The sequence below is a fragment of the Arvicanthis niloticus genome, chromosome 5 (assembly GCF_011762505.2).
Source record: "Arvicanthis niloticus isolate mArvNil1 chromosome 5, mArvNil1.pat.X, whole genome shotgun sequence".
Classification (NCBI taxonomy): Eukaryota; Metazoa; Chordata; class Mammalia; order Rodentia; family Muridae; genus Arvicanthis; species Arvicanthis niloticus.
The window spans coordinates 11275679-11293765 of record NC_047662.1 but is presented as its reverse complement, the minus strand read 5'-3'; the positions used below and the strand labels follow the sequence as shown (position 1 = coordinate 11293765).

The 18087-nt window shown below is 41.2% G+C and overlaps 1 protein-coding gene and 1 pseudogene across 1 annotated transcript; one reads left to right on the top strand and one right to left on the bottom strand.

Moving 5' to 3' along the window:
- Window positions 1–2678: 2678 nt before the first annotated feature.
- On the top strand, window positions 2679–8730 carry LOC117709166 (oogenesin-3-like). The gene is made up of 4 exons (XM_034503321.2): window positions 2679–2741; window positions 5934–6244; window positions 6760–7308; window positions 7982–8730. Exons 1-4 carry the CDS (start codon window positions 2712–2714, stop codon window positions 8544–8546), a joined length of 1455 nt encoding a protein of 484 aa, XP_034359212.1. The 5' UTR covers window positions 2679–2711; the 3' UTR covers window positions 8547–8730.
- A 7264-nt stretch (window positions 8731–15994) lies between these two features.
- LOC117709389 (small ribosomal subunit protein eS24 pseudogene) lies at window positions 15995–16393 on the bottom strand (annotated as a pseudogene).
- Window positions 16394–18087: the final 1694 nt, after the last annotated feature.

The window sequence follows — 18087 nt, the reverse complement described above, 5'->3', positions numbered from 1 at the left end:
ATCCATCCAGGAAACTCAGTGGTAGATATCTATAATTTGCGCTAAACCAGGCATGGAAAAAAACACACATGTTTAGAGCACAGGCTAGTCCTTCAAAGGACCCAAATAAAATTCCCAGCACACATATTAGGTAGCTCACAACACCTAAAATTCCAGATCCAGAGAGATCCTACTCCTTTGGCCTCTGGGATCTTTAATTCATGTTAACATTTCTCATTAAAGATACACATACACATAATTAAAAATAAGAAAAAATTAAAGTGTTATAAATGAGATTATTATTCAAGCAATGTAATGAATGAATGAATCAATGAATAAAATTAAAAAATGTACATATACAGATGTATACAGTAAAATTGAAGATGATTTCTAAGCAGTATTTTATTTATGCACAGCAGGCTGGAAAAATCTTGTAATTAAATATTTACAAGTGCTTTTCATTTAAAAAGTATATTTTTTATTTTGGCTCTTTTTGGTCTTCCCCCTTTCTTTGCTCCTTTCTTTTTTTTTTGACAGTTTATTTGTATAGTGCTGTCTGTAAAGGAAATTGCTATATAGAAAAGGCTGGCCTTCAACTGTGAGATATCCCTGCATCTACCTCCCTAGTGAAGTGGAAACTTCCAGTTTCTCTGGAAAGTTAGTTATATGAAATGATGATTTGCTGGGGCACACAGGTGAAAGGATATCTTGGTAAAGCAGACACATGAAGAATATTATCCTGAAGCAGGCACAAGTGAAAGGATGCTTTAATAAAGCAGACGTGTAAAGGTTGCTTGATAAAGGAGTAACTATGGCCCTACAGACAGTAGGAGACCAGCACTGAGCTTTGGTTTGGATTGCTCTTCCCACTCTTTTCCACTAACAGCACCCATGTATTGGTTTGCTTTACATAGCAATGTTGAGCTCAGCTTGTAATAAGGCTGCTATTGAGAGAAACTTGCCAAGAACTGCTTGTGAGATTCCTGTGCCAGCTCCTGCTTCTGTGGCATCTCCTGAAGCCAATTGCCAAGCCTGGTGGTTTCTTCAGAATTGAGGTACAGCTGCAGGCTCCTGCCTAGTATCTGCCTGCTGAGAGGATTTGATTGAAGCCACTGGTTTCTGCATCTTGGGCTGCCTTGGGCTGCCTTTAGGCTCTGTGCATCCAGGATCTCAGGAAATCATTCAGCACACCTGTCCACAGGGACATGTCTGAGTCAGAGGGGTCTGGTAAAGCACTCAGGTGCCATATATTCATGCTATGCCTTAGGAAGTATAAGTCTCCCCCATCCCAGGCACCACCACAAGGCCAGAGTCCCTGCTCTGCAATAATAGAGGACTCAGTGTGCCCTGTTGTACTCTCTAGAGGTCTCAAGTCCAAACACTCATCAGTCTCAGCAAACGGAGGCTCTGCTGACCCAGGTACAATTAACCTTTGTCCCACCAGGTATCAAACCCTGCTCCTTTGAATCTCATTTCCCTTTGGAAACGTTATGCAGGAGAAGGTAATGTGACCAGCCTCTTGTCATGGCAAAAAGACATTGATCACCTATAAAGGCCCTCAAAAGAGACAGTCCTACTGTCATAGGCCCAACAACCCAGGTTCTGCTTTCCACACTTTGAGTCTGCCAAGCACAGACTGAGGAGAATCTCTGAAATGTATGGCATTACTCTTTACTTTTGAAGTTGTTACAAGGTCCTTTGGGACATTGGCCTTTAGGATACTAATTTGGAGAGTGAGGTAGAAGTTCTGTGAAGTAGTGACCACCTGGCTTCACACCCAGACTGTGTCTGAAATTTGAAAGTGAACCAAGACATGTAAGTTTCCCATAAGCAGCTCTGGAGTCATGTGACTACACAAGAGTACTCTGAGAGACTGTGAATCTGAGAAAGACATGCCAGCGAACCCTTCTGCTTACATTACTTTCCCTCCTGTCCTTTCTCATTTCTCTGTCTGTGGGTAGCTATGGACTATGCACACTGAGACAGGATGGTTTTGACTTTAAGACCAGTCTGGGCTATATGGCCAGACAAAGAAGAAGGAATCAAACAAAAATGAATGTTGGGAAAGCCTTACCCAGGAGAGAAGAGTAAGAATTACCAACTTTGTTTTCAATCTCATTTTCCATGAAGTGCTGGAGCACAGAGTACAAATAGGAATCACTGGGTGGGGACTGGGATAAGGATAAGTGCTTATGGAGGATGCAATAGACCTTTCTACATGCACCATGTTGGCCTGATATAGCCATTGCTATGATTTCCAGCCATGTTCTGAATCATGCCCACGCTGATACTCACGGGTCTCAGACTAGCATGCTCTGAATTGTGTGGTCAGAAAACAGAAGGCCATGTCCTGGGAGTTGACCACAATATATAGGCAGAAAGAGATTGGATAAGTGCCCTATGCTTGTAGACTCAGAGATCCATCTGACTCTGCTTTGCAAGTGCTGTGATTAAAGGCATGAGGCACAACCACTTGATTTCAATAGATAAGTTCTTAACTATCTCTCTCCTCTCAGAATCTTCCTGTGTACAGATCTGATCCAATTTACCTATACCATCCAATCTGAAGATAAGGAAGTGGGTGGAGAATCAACATTTAATCAGAGACCTACTTTTGTGGGGAGGGTGTGGCTACAAAGGGAGGATACAGCTGAGAGGTATATAAAGTCAGAGCAGGCAGAGAAACGCTCAGCCTTTTGAAGACTGGAGTTAAAACCTTCCCCTGCCTGAATATGGTGATCTGTTTCCAGTGTCCAGTTAAAGTAAGTCCCTCAGCTCCGTGAGGATACCTCATCTCCTGCAACCTAGTCTAGCCTTGTCCTCACTTGAAATTTTGTTCATATAATTTTCTACTTGGTGATTCTTCTTTTTTAAGATGAGTCTCTCTAAATAAGTTTGCCTGGCCGGTATCCTTGACATTCTGTACTTTTTGGCTAAGATTCACTTACCAGTTAGTACACACCATGCATGGCATTCTGGGTCTTTGTTACCTCACTCAGAATGATATTTTCTAGTTTCAACCATTTTTCTGAAAAATTCTTGCTGTCCTCATTTTTTATTAGCTGGATTTTATTCCATTATGGAAATGAACGATATTTTCTGCATCCATTCTTCAGTTGAGTGCTATCTGGGTTGTTTCCAGCTTCTGGCTATTACATATAAGGCTGCTATGAACATAGAGGAGCAAGTGTCCTTGTGATATGGTGGGGCATCTACTGGGTATATGACCAGGAGTAGTATAGCTGCCTATTCAGGTAGAAGTGTTTCCAATTTTTTTGCCAAATAACCAGATTGGTTTCCAGAGTGCTTGCAAAAGTTTGCAATCCCACCAGAAATGGAAGAGTGTTCTTTTTTCTCCACATCCTCACAAGCAAGTACAGTCATCAGAGGATTTGATTTCAGTGATTCTGATTATGGTATGGTGGAATTTCAAGGTCATTTTGATTTGCATTTCCCTGAAGACTAAGGACTTTGAACATTTCTTTAAGTGCCTCTTGGTCTTTAGAGATTTTTCTACCTTTGAATTAGGGGGAGGATTGAAGAAGCTGAAGGGGAGGGCAAGCATGTAGGATTCCCACTAGTCTCAACTAACCTGAAAGCCTGGGAGCTTCCAGAGCCTGAGCCACACAACCTGGCAACATACAGAGTCTGGTCCAAAGTTCCCAGTACATATATAGCTGAGGACTGCCTGGTATACCTTCAGTGGGAAAGACTTGAGGCCCTAGAGAAGAGAGATACCTGAGGGTTTAGGGGTTGGAGTAGCACCCTCTTGGAGGAAACGATGAAAAAAAAAATTAGATGAGGGCCTAGGGGAGGGGAGCAATGGCTGGAATGTAAATTAATAAAAAAAGATCCTCAGGCCTTAAACTCACAGAAATTTCCCTACCTCAGCCACCTGAGGCCTGTTGAACCAGAATATACAAGTGTGTTCTCAATTATATCTATTTATTAATTGGTTCATTGTGGTTTCTGTAGAATTTTTTTGTTTTATTTAGTTTTATTTTTGTGTTTTGAGACAGTCTCACTAAGAATGTCAGGGTAATCTTCCATTCTAGGCACTCTAGTCTGGAATGTCAGATATGAGTTACTCAGGGGCCTGGAGTGCTGATCTTTCTGTCACTTTAAGCCTGGCATTCGTTGATGTGCTTACAATCTTAGCAACAGGACGCAGACGGAGGCTGTGAGTGTCAAAATAGCTGGATATTACATGTGGTTTTTAAAAAGGCAAAACAAGAGGCTGGAGAGAAGGCTCAGTGGTTAAGAACACTGAGTGCTCTTCCAAGGGTATTATGTAATTCCCAGTAAGTAAATTGTCACTCACCACCATCTATAATGGGATCTGATGCCCTCTTCCTCTTTTGGTGTAACTGAAGACAGAGACAGTGTACTCATATACATTAAATAAATAAATAGATATATAACTAACTAAATAATGTAAAACAAGCAAACAAACACAAAATACCAAAAAAAAAAAATCATATGGTATTTGCATTTGCTCACTGATAAATAGCTTCTTATTATAATGGAATCAGGGTGTCCTCAAACATGCAGGAAGAAATGTATATACACACACACACACACACACACACACACACATGTGTATGTGTATATATGTTTGTGTGTGTGTTTAATATTTATTATATCACAATCACAGTCTTGCTCTCTCCTCTCCACCCATACCTACTCTTGACTGAAACAGGAATGCAGAGGCTGGATACTCACTAAGTTTGATGGCAGCCTAATATATATAGAAAGTTTAAAAACAGCTATAAGATCATGTCTCAAAGAAGAAAAAAATCCAAACCAATAAAATAAACAACATACACACAAAAAAAATATCAGAAAAGAACAACATATTTCTTTCTGCTGATTGATACATGGTCTATTCTTTTCAAGGAAATCAGGATGTCTTCAAAGTTTCAGAATGAATCCAGTTTTTTTGTAATTATTAAATACTCAAACAGAAAAATTTGAATATTACTTAATATCTGCTTTTTTTCTTACTTTTTTTGGTCTCCCTTTAGTTTCTGCAGGTCTCAGGATAGCTGGTCTGGTGCTGTATAAGTAACCAATTATGGCATGGAGCTAGTGAGCCTCCTGCCTTCAGCCTGTGGATTATAATCTCCACCTCATAGTCTCTTCATTCTGGATGATTTATAAAGGGTCACCAACCATGTCAATGGCTACTGAAGGATAAGTGACTTTAGTGTTTCTTTCCCACTCTGTTAGCTCTGTAGTTTGCAGACCTCAAGCTTGGAACTTTACCAACACCTTCTCCAAAAGGCATGTAAGGGTCACAATCAAAGATTGATGTCAATAACTAATGATGGGTATTTCAAAGAGGAGGTGACTCATTCCATGCACTGTAGCTGGATAGATAAAGATTGTAGACAATTTGGAAGCTGATTTTCTTTGCTTTCTCTGAGGGCCTGGAAAGCTAAGCACAATCATCATCCAACAAGTGGCTGAAGCTTCAGAGTTCCTCGTGATGCCTTCCCAGTGGGATGAATTCACCCCATCTCTGGCTGCGATTGGATGTGGCCTTTGGAAACTAGGATACTTTGGAGAAAAATCATAGCACCAGAGAGAATTATGGCTTTAAAACCAGCACAGGCCAGACCAAGCAGTGCTAGATTAGTCATGCTGTGGTGGCCCAGGCCGAGCAGAGATGGAAAACACATATAATGTCAACACTTGGGAGGTACAGTCAGGTATTTCTCTGTGGGTCCAGACCACTGAGATCTATAAAGCAAGTTTCAGGATAGCCAGGGATATTGTTAGTTCTGTAAAGATATTATCTCAAAGAACACATGAAAAAATTGTGGGTATTCAAAGTGACAAACTGGGTTCTCTGTCCTCATTTTTAGTAATCTAGCTCTCACATTTCCTTGTGTGTGCAGAAGGGCTTCCTAAGTTTCTTGTCATTCATTGTATATTTTTCCCGGCTTCCCTAGGATGACTCTTCAGAAGAAGACACAAAGAAAGTCTACTCTCCACTCACCCTTGAGAAGCTGGCAAGACAGAGGCTACTGAGGGAGGAGGCCTTGGCTATTTCTGCTCTTAACGACCTGCCCCATCTTCTGTTCCCAGTGATGTTTGAGGAGGCCTTCATTAATGGGCATACAAAGGTCTTGACAGCCATGATACCTGTGTGGCCTTACCCATACCTTTCTGTAGGAATAATGATAGAAAACCGCAACTTGGAGACTTTGAAGGCTATGCTTGAGGGACTAGATATACTGATTGCACAAAAGGTTCGCTCCAGGTAGGCAAGATTGGCTGGGGTTGGAGGATGGGTCTCTGACTGCTGAGGAGAAACTAGGGACACAGAATATTTGGCCAACTTTGGATCAGAAGCTTCTGATCATCAAGTCTTTCTTCAACCCACAGTCTGGACTGTTACCTTCTGAACATAGAGGCTGAGAAGGTGTAAAGGTTTGGACTTAGTCTCAACTCTCTGGGCAAATAATAAATAATGTAGAAGACAGAAAAGAATAGAGACACCCAAGAGGAGTGGGACTTTTCCTGCATCCCTCTAAGGTACAAAAAAATGACATTAAGATTCAGGAGCTTAGAATGAAGGGAAGTAAGATAGGGCTAAAGATGCCTGTCTTGCAAAGAATGCTATTCATTCACTGAGCATGAGTCTCAGGGTTTGATTCTAGACACAGGAAAACAAAGTTTTGAAAGAAACAGCTTAAATGTAATATGTAGAATAGAATCAGACTATAAAATGTGTCTTCTTTTACCTTCTGAGTATTATACTCATTTCTCCCACAGTAGGTGCAAACTCAGAGGAATCAATTGGAAGAATAAATACCACGATATTAGTGGCATATGGGCTGGATCCCGTGAACTCTTACCAAGATTTATGACACAGAAGCAGCCAGTGCAGAATAGTCCTGGCTGTGGGGTGAAGAAAGAATTGAAGGTGACAACACAACTTGAAATCATGGAGGGCAGACTTGATGAATCTGACAGATACTTGTTTCAGTGGGCCCAGCAGAGAAAAGATTCCATTCATCTATGCAATAGAAATCTAGAGATTCAGGGTTTAACCAAAGCTACAGTCATAGAAATCTTCAAGATTTTACATACAGACTGTGTACAAGATCTGCTGCTATCAGATCTTTGTCTAGAAGATTTGGATTTTCTTAATCCCTACCTGAGACAGATGAACAATCTTCTCAATCTCAAACTAAGTCACATCACAGATACCCGAAGTATGGATGATTCTGAAATGTCGCTACTTCCCACGTTCCACTGTCTCCAGACACTCTCTGTAAATGATTCCCCCTACTTATATAGCAACCTGAAAGGATTCCTCAGGTAAGGAAGGGTCCAGTAGTAGACCAGAAAAAAAAACTAATCTCTTTTCTTTTGCCTTGGTTTTGATGAGGTTTTGTTTTGGTTTTGGTTTTTTTTTTTTTTTTTTGTTTTTTTTTTTTGCAAGCTATAGAAGCTTTTATGGTCTGGCAAACATAAACCTATCACTGTTAGAGACATAGCATATGGAGGCAATGAGCCCTGTGCCAAGGTCTGTATGACCAGGCCAAGCAACCTCTTATTGCTTATGTGTAAATAGTTTTAAGTTCAGAAAAAGATTGAGTGGATGAGTAATATGGGACAATGGGTTTCAAGGTGAAGACAGGATCATGGAACTTGGAGGAACAAAACCTCGTAGAACTCTTAAAAACAGTACCAGGAAGTTGTTGAATTTTGTTTTGGGTAGCTAGTCCTTCTTACATTTACCATGTTGCCCTGATATATCCACTGCTATGGTTTTCTGTCAGGCCCTGAGTCATGACTATGGTGATATCTTAAGGTCTCAGACTAGAATGTTGGGAGGTATGTGAGCAGAAAACAAAAAGCCATGTCCTGAGGGTTATTCTCAATATACATTCAGACTGAGTTTGGGAGAAATGTCATCTGCTTAGCTGTCAATCCTATTAACCCTCTTTAACACCATTTGACAGAAAGCCACAATGTTTTCTCTCCTCAGGTGCCTGAAGAAACCCTTGGAGTCACTTATCATCACTAACTGTAACCTCTCACAGGCAGACTTGGATTGCCTGCCCTATTGCCTAAATATTGTTGAGCTCAAATCTTTAAAGCTTGCTAGTATTAATTTATGTAATTTACTCCTTGAGTCTCTTGTGTTTTTCCTTGAGAAAGTTGGACATACCCTGGAAAACCTGGAATTAAACTCATGTGGTATACAGGACTCTCAGTTGAAAACCCTGCTGCCTGCCCTAAGCCAATGTTCCCAGCTCAGAGTTGTCAGTTTCAATGATAATGAATTTTCTCTGCTTTTCCTGAAAGAACTTTTACACCACACAGCCCAGCTGAACCAGCTGGAAATTGAGATATACCCTGCCCCTCTAGAGTGCTATGACAGGGGTATAGTACTTTCAGATAGATTAGAAAATTTGTGTCCTGAGCTCCTGGAAATACTCATTGCCAAAAGAATGCCCAATGAGGTCACCTTTGAAACAATCCAATGCTCTAAGTGTGGTGGGTTCTACATTTATGATCTGGAGACTGAAAGATGCCATTTTCAAATATAACTACTGTAAGGTTGATTGTGGAAGACAGAAATGGAAACTGAGTATTGGAGATTGAGGAAACCCTAAGTGAATGTCCACTGCTGATTGGAGCATAGATTGGAGCATAGAAATAGGGCTGAAAAACACTGGAAAGGCAAGATCTTCCTCTGAGCTGGTAAATGAATGTAGCATCTACAGAAAATATCAAGCACTCTTTTCTTTTCTAGGATTATTGTAGATTGTGTGTATTATAATAGAGGTAACCTTCCTTGAGGAGATTGCCTCCCCTTTTGATTTATGCAATAAATATTTTGATATTCAATAAATATTTTGGGTTGATGGTATGTCTCTATTAGAGCACAGAACATAATCATCCTTAGCATTTCTGCACCTGTATCTGGTTTCTTCATTCCTCATCACCATAACTAGGTCAATCTCAGATTTGTGCAGTTCCTTGCATCCCAGGAACAGTCTCATAAAAGCACCGAGCTTCATAAAGTGCTCAATGTTTTGGAAAGAAATTAGTATGTAGTACACTCAGATCACAAAAACTGAGTTCATTATAGAGAACAATGAGATGAGGGGAGAGGCATATTTAGCAAGCATGAGAAATGAGGACCAAGGCAGGCACATTTTAGGAAGGATACCCTTGTATTTAACCTTTGCTGAAAGAATATTTGCAACAAATGAACCCTCAGAGACCTCATATCAAAATGAGAAGAACATGATGTTACCTTAATCGTTAATCTAGTTCTTCATAGTTCCAAAACAGTTTTTATGTTGGCTAAGAAAATCTTCACTCCTTAGGCAGAGAAATATGTCCTAACACCATGCCCTTCTTCCCTGTGACAGGTCCTTGTGGGGGACTCCCAGCCTTCATGTGTAGTGCACCTTCTTTCAGATAGTGAGGTGATTCACAGTAGGCTGAGGAGAAGAGGATGTTCTCTATGGAACTTCCCACAGTCTCCTTATACTTTTCAGTTCATTAATATCCAGGCTGGCCACTGTCTCTGGACCTAATGCCCTAGGGCTCTGCCTCACTGGGTTGTTATGGGTCTAATTTTCCACTATAGAGCCCCCTGGAAAGTTGAGATTAAATACATTCATCTCCATGCCAGGCTATTTTCTTTAAAAAAAAAAAAAGTACCATGTTGCTCTTCATGAGATTCTATGAATAGCCTAAGACAATTTAAAGCCATGAATTTTTTTGGAGGGATGCCCATACAGAATGAAAGATGTTTCTGGCTGGAGTCAGGAATGAATCATGTTGGTATCCTCAGAGTGAGCCTAAGATACCCTAAGACCAAGTTCTCAGCACAGAGACCTATGTGCCCCAGAGGGACAAAGGTTAAGGGGAAAAACAGGGATTAAAAATAGAAAGTGAAGGGGACAGGGGAGAGGGTAATGGACTGTTTGTCCCTGGGGGACAGGGCAGGAGCAAAGAACTGCCTCAGGATAAAGAAGAGACAGAATGGCAAGCGTATAAGTAGAAGGCTTGTTATAATGGTAAAAGGTAAACTCCATGTGAGAATGAGGCATTTAATTTTAATTGGGCTTCATAATTATGTAAGGCAAATGACTGGAGAGCTGGGCCCTGGTTGGGAGCCTCAAGAAGAGGAAGCTGCCATAAAAAGAAATGAACTTTGGGGGATACCTTTCAAAATATAAACTAATAGTTTTCAGCCAGGCACAGTGTCGAGGAAAAAGGAAAAGAGTTGCCAAGGCCATTTTTGCTACTGTCAGGCTGGCTACAAGTTCCATAACTGAGGCAGGAGGATTGGTGAGAGTTGAAGTTTCAGAGCAGAGACTGGAGGAAAGTGCATCCAGAGACTGGCCCACTGGGGGATCCACCCCAAATCCCTCCAAATCAAGACACTAATGTGGATGCCAAGAAATCCATGCTGACAAGAGCCTGATATAGTTGTCTCCTGAGAGGCTCTGCCAGAGACTGACAAATACAGAGGTAGATACTAGCAACCATTTGACTGAGCATGAGGTCCCCAGAGGAGGAGTTAGAGACAGTATTAAAGGAGATGAAGGGGTTTGCAACCCCATAGGAATAACAACCAAATGAAAACCAAAAAAGCCACCCAGAGCTCCCTGGGACTAAACCACCAACCAAGAATTACACATGAAGGTACCCAAGGCTCCAGCCTCATATGTAGCAAAAGATGGGCTTGTCGGACATCAGTGGGAGGAGGCCCTTGGCCATGTGAAGGCTCCATGTCCCAGTGTAGCAGAATGTGAGAGCAGGGGGGCAAGAATTTGTGGGTGGGTGGGGGAACACCTTCATAGAAGGCAGAGGAGGTGGGATAAGATAGGGCATTTTGAGGGTGAAACCAAAAAGTGGATAACATTTGGAATATAAATATACTATCGAAATAAAAACAATCTTTGCGCAAAATAAATACACATCACTTAATTTACTAATAGATGAGTAAATAATCAAATAAGACTTGATATTGAGGAATAGTACATTCAATGGGCTCTGGCCTCTCAGGCTAGTGTCAATTTTTTGCTTTCACAAAGGGAACTCTATCAATAGAGATAATGAAATAATCCCAGGCAACATCAGTTTAGAACAGAAGCAACTAATCAGAAGGCAGGTGTTGGTTGGAAGGTGGAGCAGAGGAGAATGGGGAGAATGTCATCAGCCTTGTTCTCAGTTTTCAGGCACATTGCTCTGTATTAAATCTACAACCTACACAAATGATACTTATGTAAAACTTAGCTTCCTTCATTAAAGAGGTCAATTCAGAATTTATTTGATGCACATTATTCTGAGTAGGAATCAGTTTAGTATTTAATCTGTGCCAGATAAAGGACAAAACAATGAAAAATTAAACTGAAGTTATTTTTTTCACAACTATGAATTGGCCTAGAGTTTGGGGCTGAGCCTGGTGCTGTGACAGGCATCACCTGTGGCAGCTTGAGAAGGCTGAGGTATGAGGGTGCCAACCAGATGAGTTTAAAGTCACCCTCGGCTACAAAGTAAGCTTGAGGACAGCCTGAGCTAATGGACATCATTTCTTCAAATCTTATGTACATCCAAAACAAAATAAAGAAAGGTGGCTCCCATGTAAATGCTTCCCTTGGTTTCCCAGAAGGTAAGAGTGTTGGATAAAGGATCATCCAATGTGCAGTGTGTTGGCTACATTATTTAAGACTGTGGTTCTATATACCTTTTCTTCTGTCTCTCAGTCTCTCTAACTTTCTGTCCTTCTGTCTGTCCCCCCTTCCTGCTGCACATAAATTAAAGGCTGCCATGTGGGTGCTGTTTTGAAACAAACAACAAAAGCAAAAAATAAAATTCAATGGAATGCCATAAAACTTGTGTTAAAGGCAACAAATTCAATTTTTGATCTACCTGAAGTTGCGAAAGTTTGCACAAATGTGCAAATGTTACAGAGAGAGAGAGAGAGAGAGAGAGAGAGAGAGAGAGAGAGAGAGAGAGACTTTGATTGCACCAAAGACCTCATCTGGGTTCCAGAAATTTAACTGGCCCCACCCCATTGGTCAATTTTTCCCAGACTAGTCATGCAAATAGGACTGTGAGTTCTCACCCCAACGGATGTAGAAAAGTCACTGTCTGAGTTGGAATAAAATCCAAGCCAGTGTTTTGTCTCATTCTTAAGCAAATGGATAGAACTAGAAAATGTCATCCTGAGTGAGGTAACCCTATCAGAAAAGAACACACATGGTTTGCACTCACTGATAAGTGGATATTACGCCCAAAAACTCAAAATACACAAGATACAACTCACAGATCACATGAAGCTCATGAAAAAGGAAGACCAAAGTATGGATGCTTCAGTACTTCTTAGAAGGGGGAACCCAATCTTCACTGGAGGAAATATAGCGACAAAATGTGGAGCAGATACTGAAGAAAAGACTATCCAGAAATTGCCCCACTTATATACAGTCATCTAACCCAGACACTATTGTGAATGCCAAAAGAAGTTCTTGCTGATGGGAGCCTGATATAGGTGTCTCCTGGGAGCCTCTGTATGAGCCTGACCAATATAAAGGTTGATGCTGACAGCCAACCATTGGACTGAGCACTGGGTCTCCTGTGGATGAGTTAGGGAAAGGACTGAAGGAGCTGAAGGTGTTTGCAAACCCATAGGAAAAATGATACCAAGCAACCAGACCCCCAGAGCTCCTATGGGCTAAACCACCATCCAAAGAGTACACATGGAGGGCCCCATGGCTCCAGCAGCATATGTAGCAGAGGATAGCCTTGTTTGGCATCAATGGGAGGAGAGGCTCTGGGTCTTGTGAAGGCTCGATGGCCCAGTGTAGTAGAATGCCAGGACTTGGTGGGGAATGGGTGTATGGGTGAGGGAACACCCTAATAGAAGTAGGAGGAGAGGGGATGGGATAGGGGGCCTCAAGGAGGGAGGGGATAACATTTGAAATGTAAGTAAAGAAAATATCTAATACAAAAAAAGAGAGAGTAAAGCTTGTGTTGTGTGCCCAGGCACTGCACATGAAGTGATGATCTCTTTTTTTGTGACCAAAAACTTATTTCAAACAATAGCAAATGCATCTCAGGCTTCTCACAAATATCACTTAATTTATGGGTTTATTGGTTTTGCCAGGGTCCCCTTCTCTTTGTCTCTTGAAGTCTGGGGTTAAGGGTTTGCAACACTGTGCCCACCTCTAGTCCAGGGTCATTTTCTATGGAAATGCCTGTAGGATGAGGTAGAGAGACTCCTCCAATGATTACTGCATGGCCCCTCAGCAGGCTTGCACAGATGAAAGCTGTTTCCCAGATGAACTCATAATGGTCTGTCAGGGCAGCCTTGCTTATACAGTGAAGGCCTAAAATCAGCAATAGGCCTAAGTCAGCCTCCTAACAGAAAGTCTTGGGCTCGGTGGTAAAACACTGAAACACATAGCTATAAGATATTGTAAACGGGCAGCTTTGGTGGAAATTTACCAGCCTGAGTAGTCATAGACCTTGTAGGTAGGTAGCCTTGGTTAATAGTACACAACAAAATGTGTGAATGCAAAACTAATGCATGCCAGTGATGGAATGGGATGATAATCCAATCCCTCGACAAACCAAGGCAGAAGAACTGCCATGAGAAATAGAGTAAAAATTCATCTTACAATATTCACAATAAGTGGCTGGAGAGTTGGCTCAGGAGATGAGAGCACTGACTCCTTTTCCAGAGGTCCTGAGTTCAATTCCCAGCAACAATGTGGTGGCTCACAACCATCAGTAATGGGATCCCAAGTCCTCTTTTGGTGTGTCTGAAGAGAGCAAAAGTCTACTTACATACATAAAATGAATAAAAATCACACACACACACACACACACACACACTATATATATATATATATATATATATATATATATATATATATATTCAGCTGGTACAATTAGCCATATTAATAAAGAGATGAGGTTACACCTGAATGGGTGCAGAAGAGCAGTTGACAGTATTTTCTCACCCACTCAGGTTCTTCTCATTTAAAATTTACTTCTCAATGTGAAGTTCTTCAAAGTATTTTACCTACTTATATTTCTCATATGGGCCATCCACTTTATGAGTACATTTGCCCACATATTAAAGGGGGGAGCAGGCCTGTGTGCCATCGACATTTGTTGTATGTGAATAAATTTAAAACAAAATGCAGTTCATGAGAATGGAGTTAATATAATTAGCCAGAGTTACAGGAAGGAGATTGACCTAGTATATCATGTATCTGGGATCCTAAATCATTTTATTTATTATTAATGTCAAAGGACAAAAAGGAAAGAAGACAGACCTGCACAGAAAGATCCTGAAAATATTGAGAGGAGAATAGTTTAGACTCTTGGGATATTCAGGACTGTAAGGACTTGAGAGCATGTTGTAGTGACAATGATATCATCTCTCAAAAGGAAGGAATTAAAGTCTGTATCAAAAGCTACCTCAAGGCAGGTACTGATGGGTCAGATCTTTGATTGTAACATCTGGAACACAGAGGCAGGCGGATTTCTGTAAGTTCTAGGCTACCCTGGGCTACACTGTGCGCCTGGCCTGCTTGTTCTATGTAGTAAGCTCTAGCCCATCATTTTCTACAACAGAGAGAAATAGGCATTTGTGGGTGACTTAGTGAGTCCCTGACTCAAACAAATCTTCAGGATTCTTTGGTGTGTTTTGAGATTTGTTTATTTGTTTGTTTCTACATTAGCCTGATGGAAACCCCTGGTTTCACCCAGGAGGACCCTTGATGTTTAGAGAGAGTATAAACAGACTGTGAAGGAAACTGAGCTTGGCGTATTGACACAGCTACCTGTGCAATGCTTGTGGTCTCAAGTCTTTCCCAATCTTCTCTTCCATGAGAAGCACAGATGAGAACCCTTCCTTGATTTTTTTTTGGTCCCTCTTGCTGATTTGAGCCAAATCTGAGACCTGGATGTCTCTACTAGGTAGTGTTATCTCTGCCCAAAAAGTGTCTGCACATTGTTTGAGCTACCACTGCTAACCTGTGAGCTAAACTGCTCATTTCCAGACAACACAGACTGGAGTTGCTCTAAATAATCTTTCTAAATAGATGCATTTACCCTTGTATCCTGTCTTTGTCTCTACCTCTAGCAGGTGGTGGCCTAAAAGGAAGACAAAAGAGTTTAAGAACCATCACTAAAAATAGGCATTTAAAAAAAGTTATATACATGTTATTCCAAACAGAATTTCTTGCAGCTCCAGGTCTCCCTGATATCCTTAATGATATGGTCTAAACACACACACACACACACACACACACACACACACACACACACAAAGACACATATAATACACCTCTACACACAGACATACACACAGAGTGAGACAGAGAGAGAAAAGCACGAGAGAGAGAGAGAGAGAGAGAAAGAGAGAGAGAGAGAGAGAGAATTCAGCATGTCTAAATCACTAAATGCTGTAGAGAAAGAAAGGCTTGTGATTCTAAAAAAAAAAAAAAAAATTCCAACTGGCTGCATCTGTGGAATTACTGCCTAGCAACAACAAATGCAAATCATCCTCCTGCCTCAGCCCTCTGAAAAGCTAACAAGTTGAAGGACAGAGCATCCAACTCAGCTATATATTCCACAAGAGAATGCACATTTATGACACTGCAGTTGTCACAAATACTCAGAGGATATTTTCAGGAGGTTTTGTGTGCATGTCTAGTGTTAGGAACAGAGGAAAGCTAATGAAAGCCCTGGATGGAGTTATCAGCACTATGAAACAGGAATCCAAAGAAAAAATGGAAAGAAAGGACACAAGGAACAAGCCAAACTGGTGCCTTGGGTGGTGAATGAGAATAGAGTACATGCATGAGGCTTTTCTATATTATGAGACAATACTAGAATTAGAAACAACCACTTTGGAAATCAATTTGTTTTTCTGAAAATTGGGAATATTTTAAAAGATTTTCAGTTTATGGGTTCTCTCAGAAATATGCACATCACAGCAGAATGTCAAGTCACCATAGATCTACTCCTTTGGCCTTATGCCAGCACCAACATTGATCTTTGAAGTTCCGCTGAACTTCTTCATTCTGTTCTTGAGTTCCTTTTGCTGTTTTCCGGTCTTCTTCTTTTCATAATGTGCATGTCTTGCAAGTCTGTGTTTAGGCTCATTCTTCTTTGTGTAATCTGAAGAATCAAAGATCATGCCAAAGCCAGTTGTCTTGGAACCATCGAAGTGTGTTCTGAATCCAAATACAAAGATGACATGTGGTGTGGTTTTGCATATTTTGGCTAGCTTTTCCCAAATTTCTGTCTTTGGTACCATTGCCTTCCCAGGATGAAGGACATCAATGACCATCTGTTTTCTTTGAAGCAGATGGTATATCATGAACTTCCTGGTCCAGATGGTTATCGAGTCATTCATCATGGCTATGGTGCCAGATCTATAGAGGAGAAGGAGAAAATAGTTTTACCCCAAGACCTAGATAAACCACTCCTGTGCATATACCCAAAAGATGCTCCACTAAACCAGAAACTGGTAATAATGTAGATGTCCCTCAACTGAAGAATGGATAGTGAAAATGTGGCACACCTACACAAAGGACTACTATTCAGATATTAGAAACAAGAACATCATGCAATTTGCATGAAAATGCATTCAACTAGAAAATATCATTATGAGTGAGGTAAGCCAGACCCTGAAAGATATAAAGGCTATGTAGCCACTTATAAATGGACATTAGCCACAATGTACAAGATAACTGGGCTACAATTCATAGATACAATGAAACTAACGTAAAAAGGAGGATCCAAGGTAGGATGTGTAAATCTCACACAGAAGGCGATAAGAATATGGTTATTATAGGTGGATGAAGACATGGAAACTGTGGGAAAGGGGGTAAGAGTGGAAGTGGGAATGTGGATGAGGTGTGGAGAGAAGAGAAATGGAGAAGGCTGGGAGTGAGAATGGAAATCAGCAGGGGCCATATCTGTGTCCAAGTGTAGTCCAGAGAGGGGAGGCTTCAGGGAGTTTATGGGGGTTGGGGGTAGCTGAGATTATTTTACCAGCAGTGGATATTGAGACACAAGTGGCAATCTCTTGTACCCAGGTGAGACTTTCAGTGGATTGTAACAGCCCATTCTGTTTTGCAGGTCAGGGTTTAGCAAGAGACAGAGTGGGGGAAGAAGGGGAAGAGATGCGAAGAATAGAGACAAGCCAGAGGATCTGTAGTCAAGTCTCTTTTACTGTCTCCCACAGACTATATCCACACCTCCTACTGACCACCATCCACACACCACACCACTACAAGGAAATCCTGGGTATTTATAAGCACAAGCAGGAGAACAATGGTGAGAACATTTTACCACGTGCACCATGTAGCTGGGGTCACTAAATAGCAAAACAAGCTATGTGGGATAAACAAGATATCAGAGTGTGCTTCAGCTGTTGTAGGCTTTTGAAAAACAAGTCTCTCATCAGGGTATATGGCTTCATATGGCTGCAAAGTTGATAGCTACTTTCTAGCTGCTTTCTGCTTAAAGTCAGCTCCCAACAGTAGATGTAGGAGGACATCAATGTATCTAGAAAACTTTGATCCCAAAATATGTCTTCCAAACAATATGCAGAAGCATAAAGATGGAGCAGACACTGGGGAATCAGACAACCAATGATTGCCCCAACTTAATACCCCTCCCATGTGATAGAGCCAATCCCTGATACTGTTAATGATACTCTGCTGTTCTTGCAGCCTGAAACTTAGCATAACTTCCTCCAGAGAGACTTCATCAAACACCAGATAAGAGTAGGTGCAGATAACTATTTCCAAACATCAGGCTGAGCTCAGGGAGTTTTTCAAAACAGTATGGGATAGACTTGAGCAAGCTGGAGCTGTCAAGGATAGCAGAAGAAGAACTACAGAGTCAACTAATATGAGCCTATGACAGTTCACCAAGACTGAACCACCAACGAAAGAGCATATATGGGTTCAACCTAGGCCCCTTACAGAGCTACAGTTGTTACTCATGTAGATTTCCTAACAGTCGGAGCAGCTTTGAGTCTGACTCTGTTGCCTGCCATTGAATTCCCATTCCCTAACTAGATTTCCTGGTTGGGTCTTA

What these genes read in the sequence shown, in the direction of transcription:
- LOC117709166 (XM_034503321.2), top strand. Translation starts at nt 2,712, where the DNA reads ATGGTGATCTGTTTCCAGTGTCCAGTTAAA. An exon ending in GTTTCCAGTGTCCAGTTAAA is followed by an intron (nt 2,742 to 5,933) that starts GTAAGTCCCTCA and finishes CGGCTTCCCTAG; the next exon opens with GATGACTCTTCAGAAGAAGA. An exon ending in AACCTGAAAGGATTCCTCAG is followed by an intron (nt 7,309 to 7,981) that starts GTAAGGAAGGGT and finishes TTCTCTCCTCAG; the next exon opens with GTGCCTGAAGAAACCCTTGG.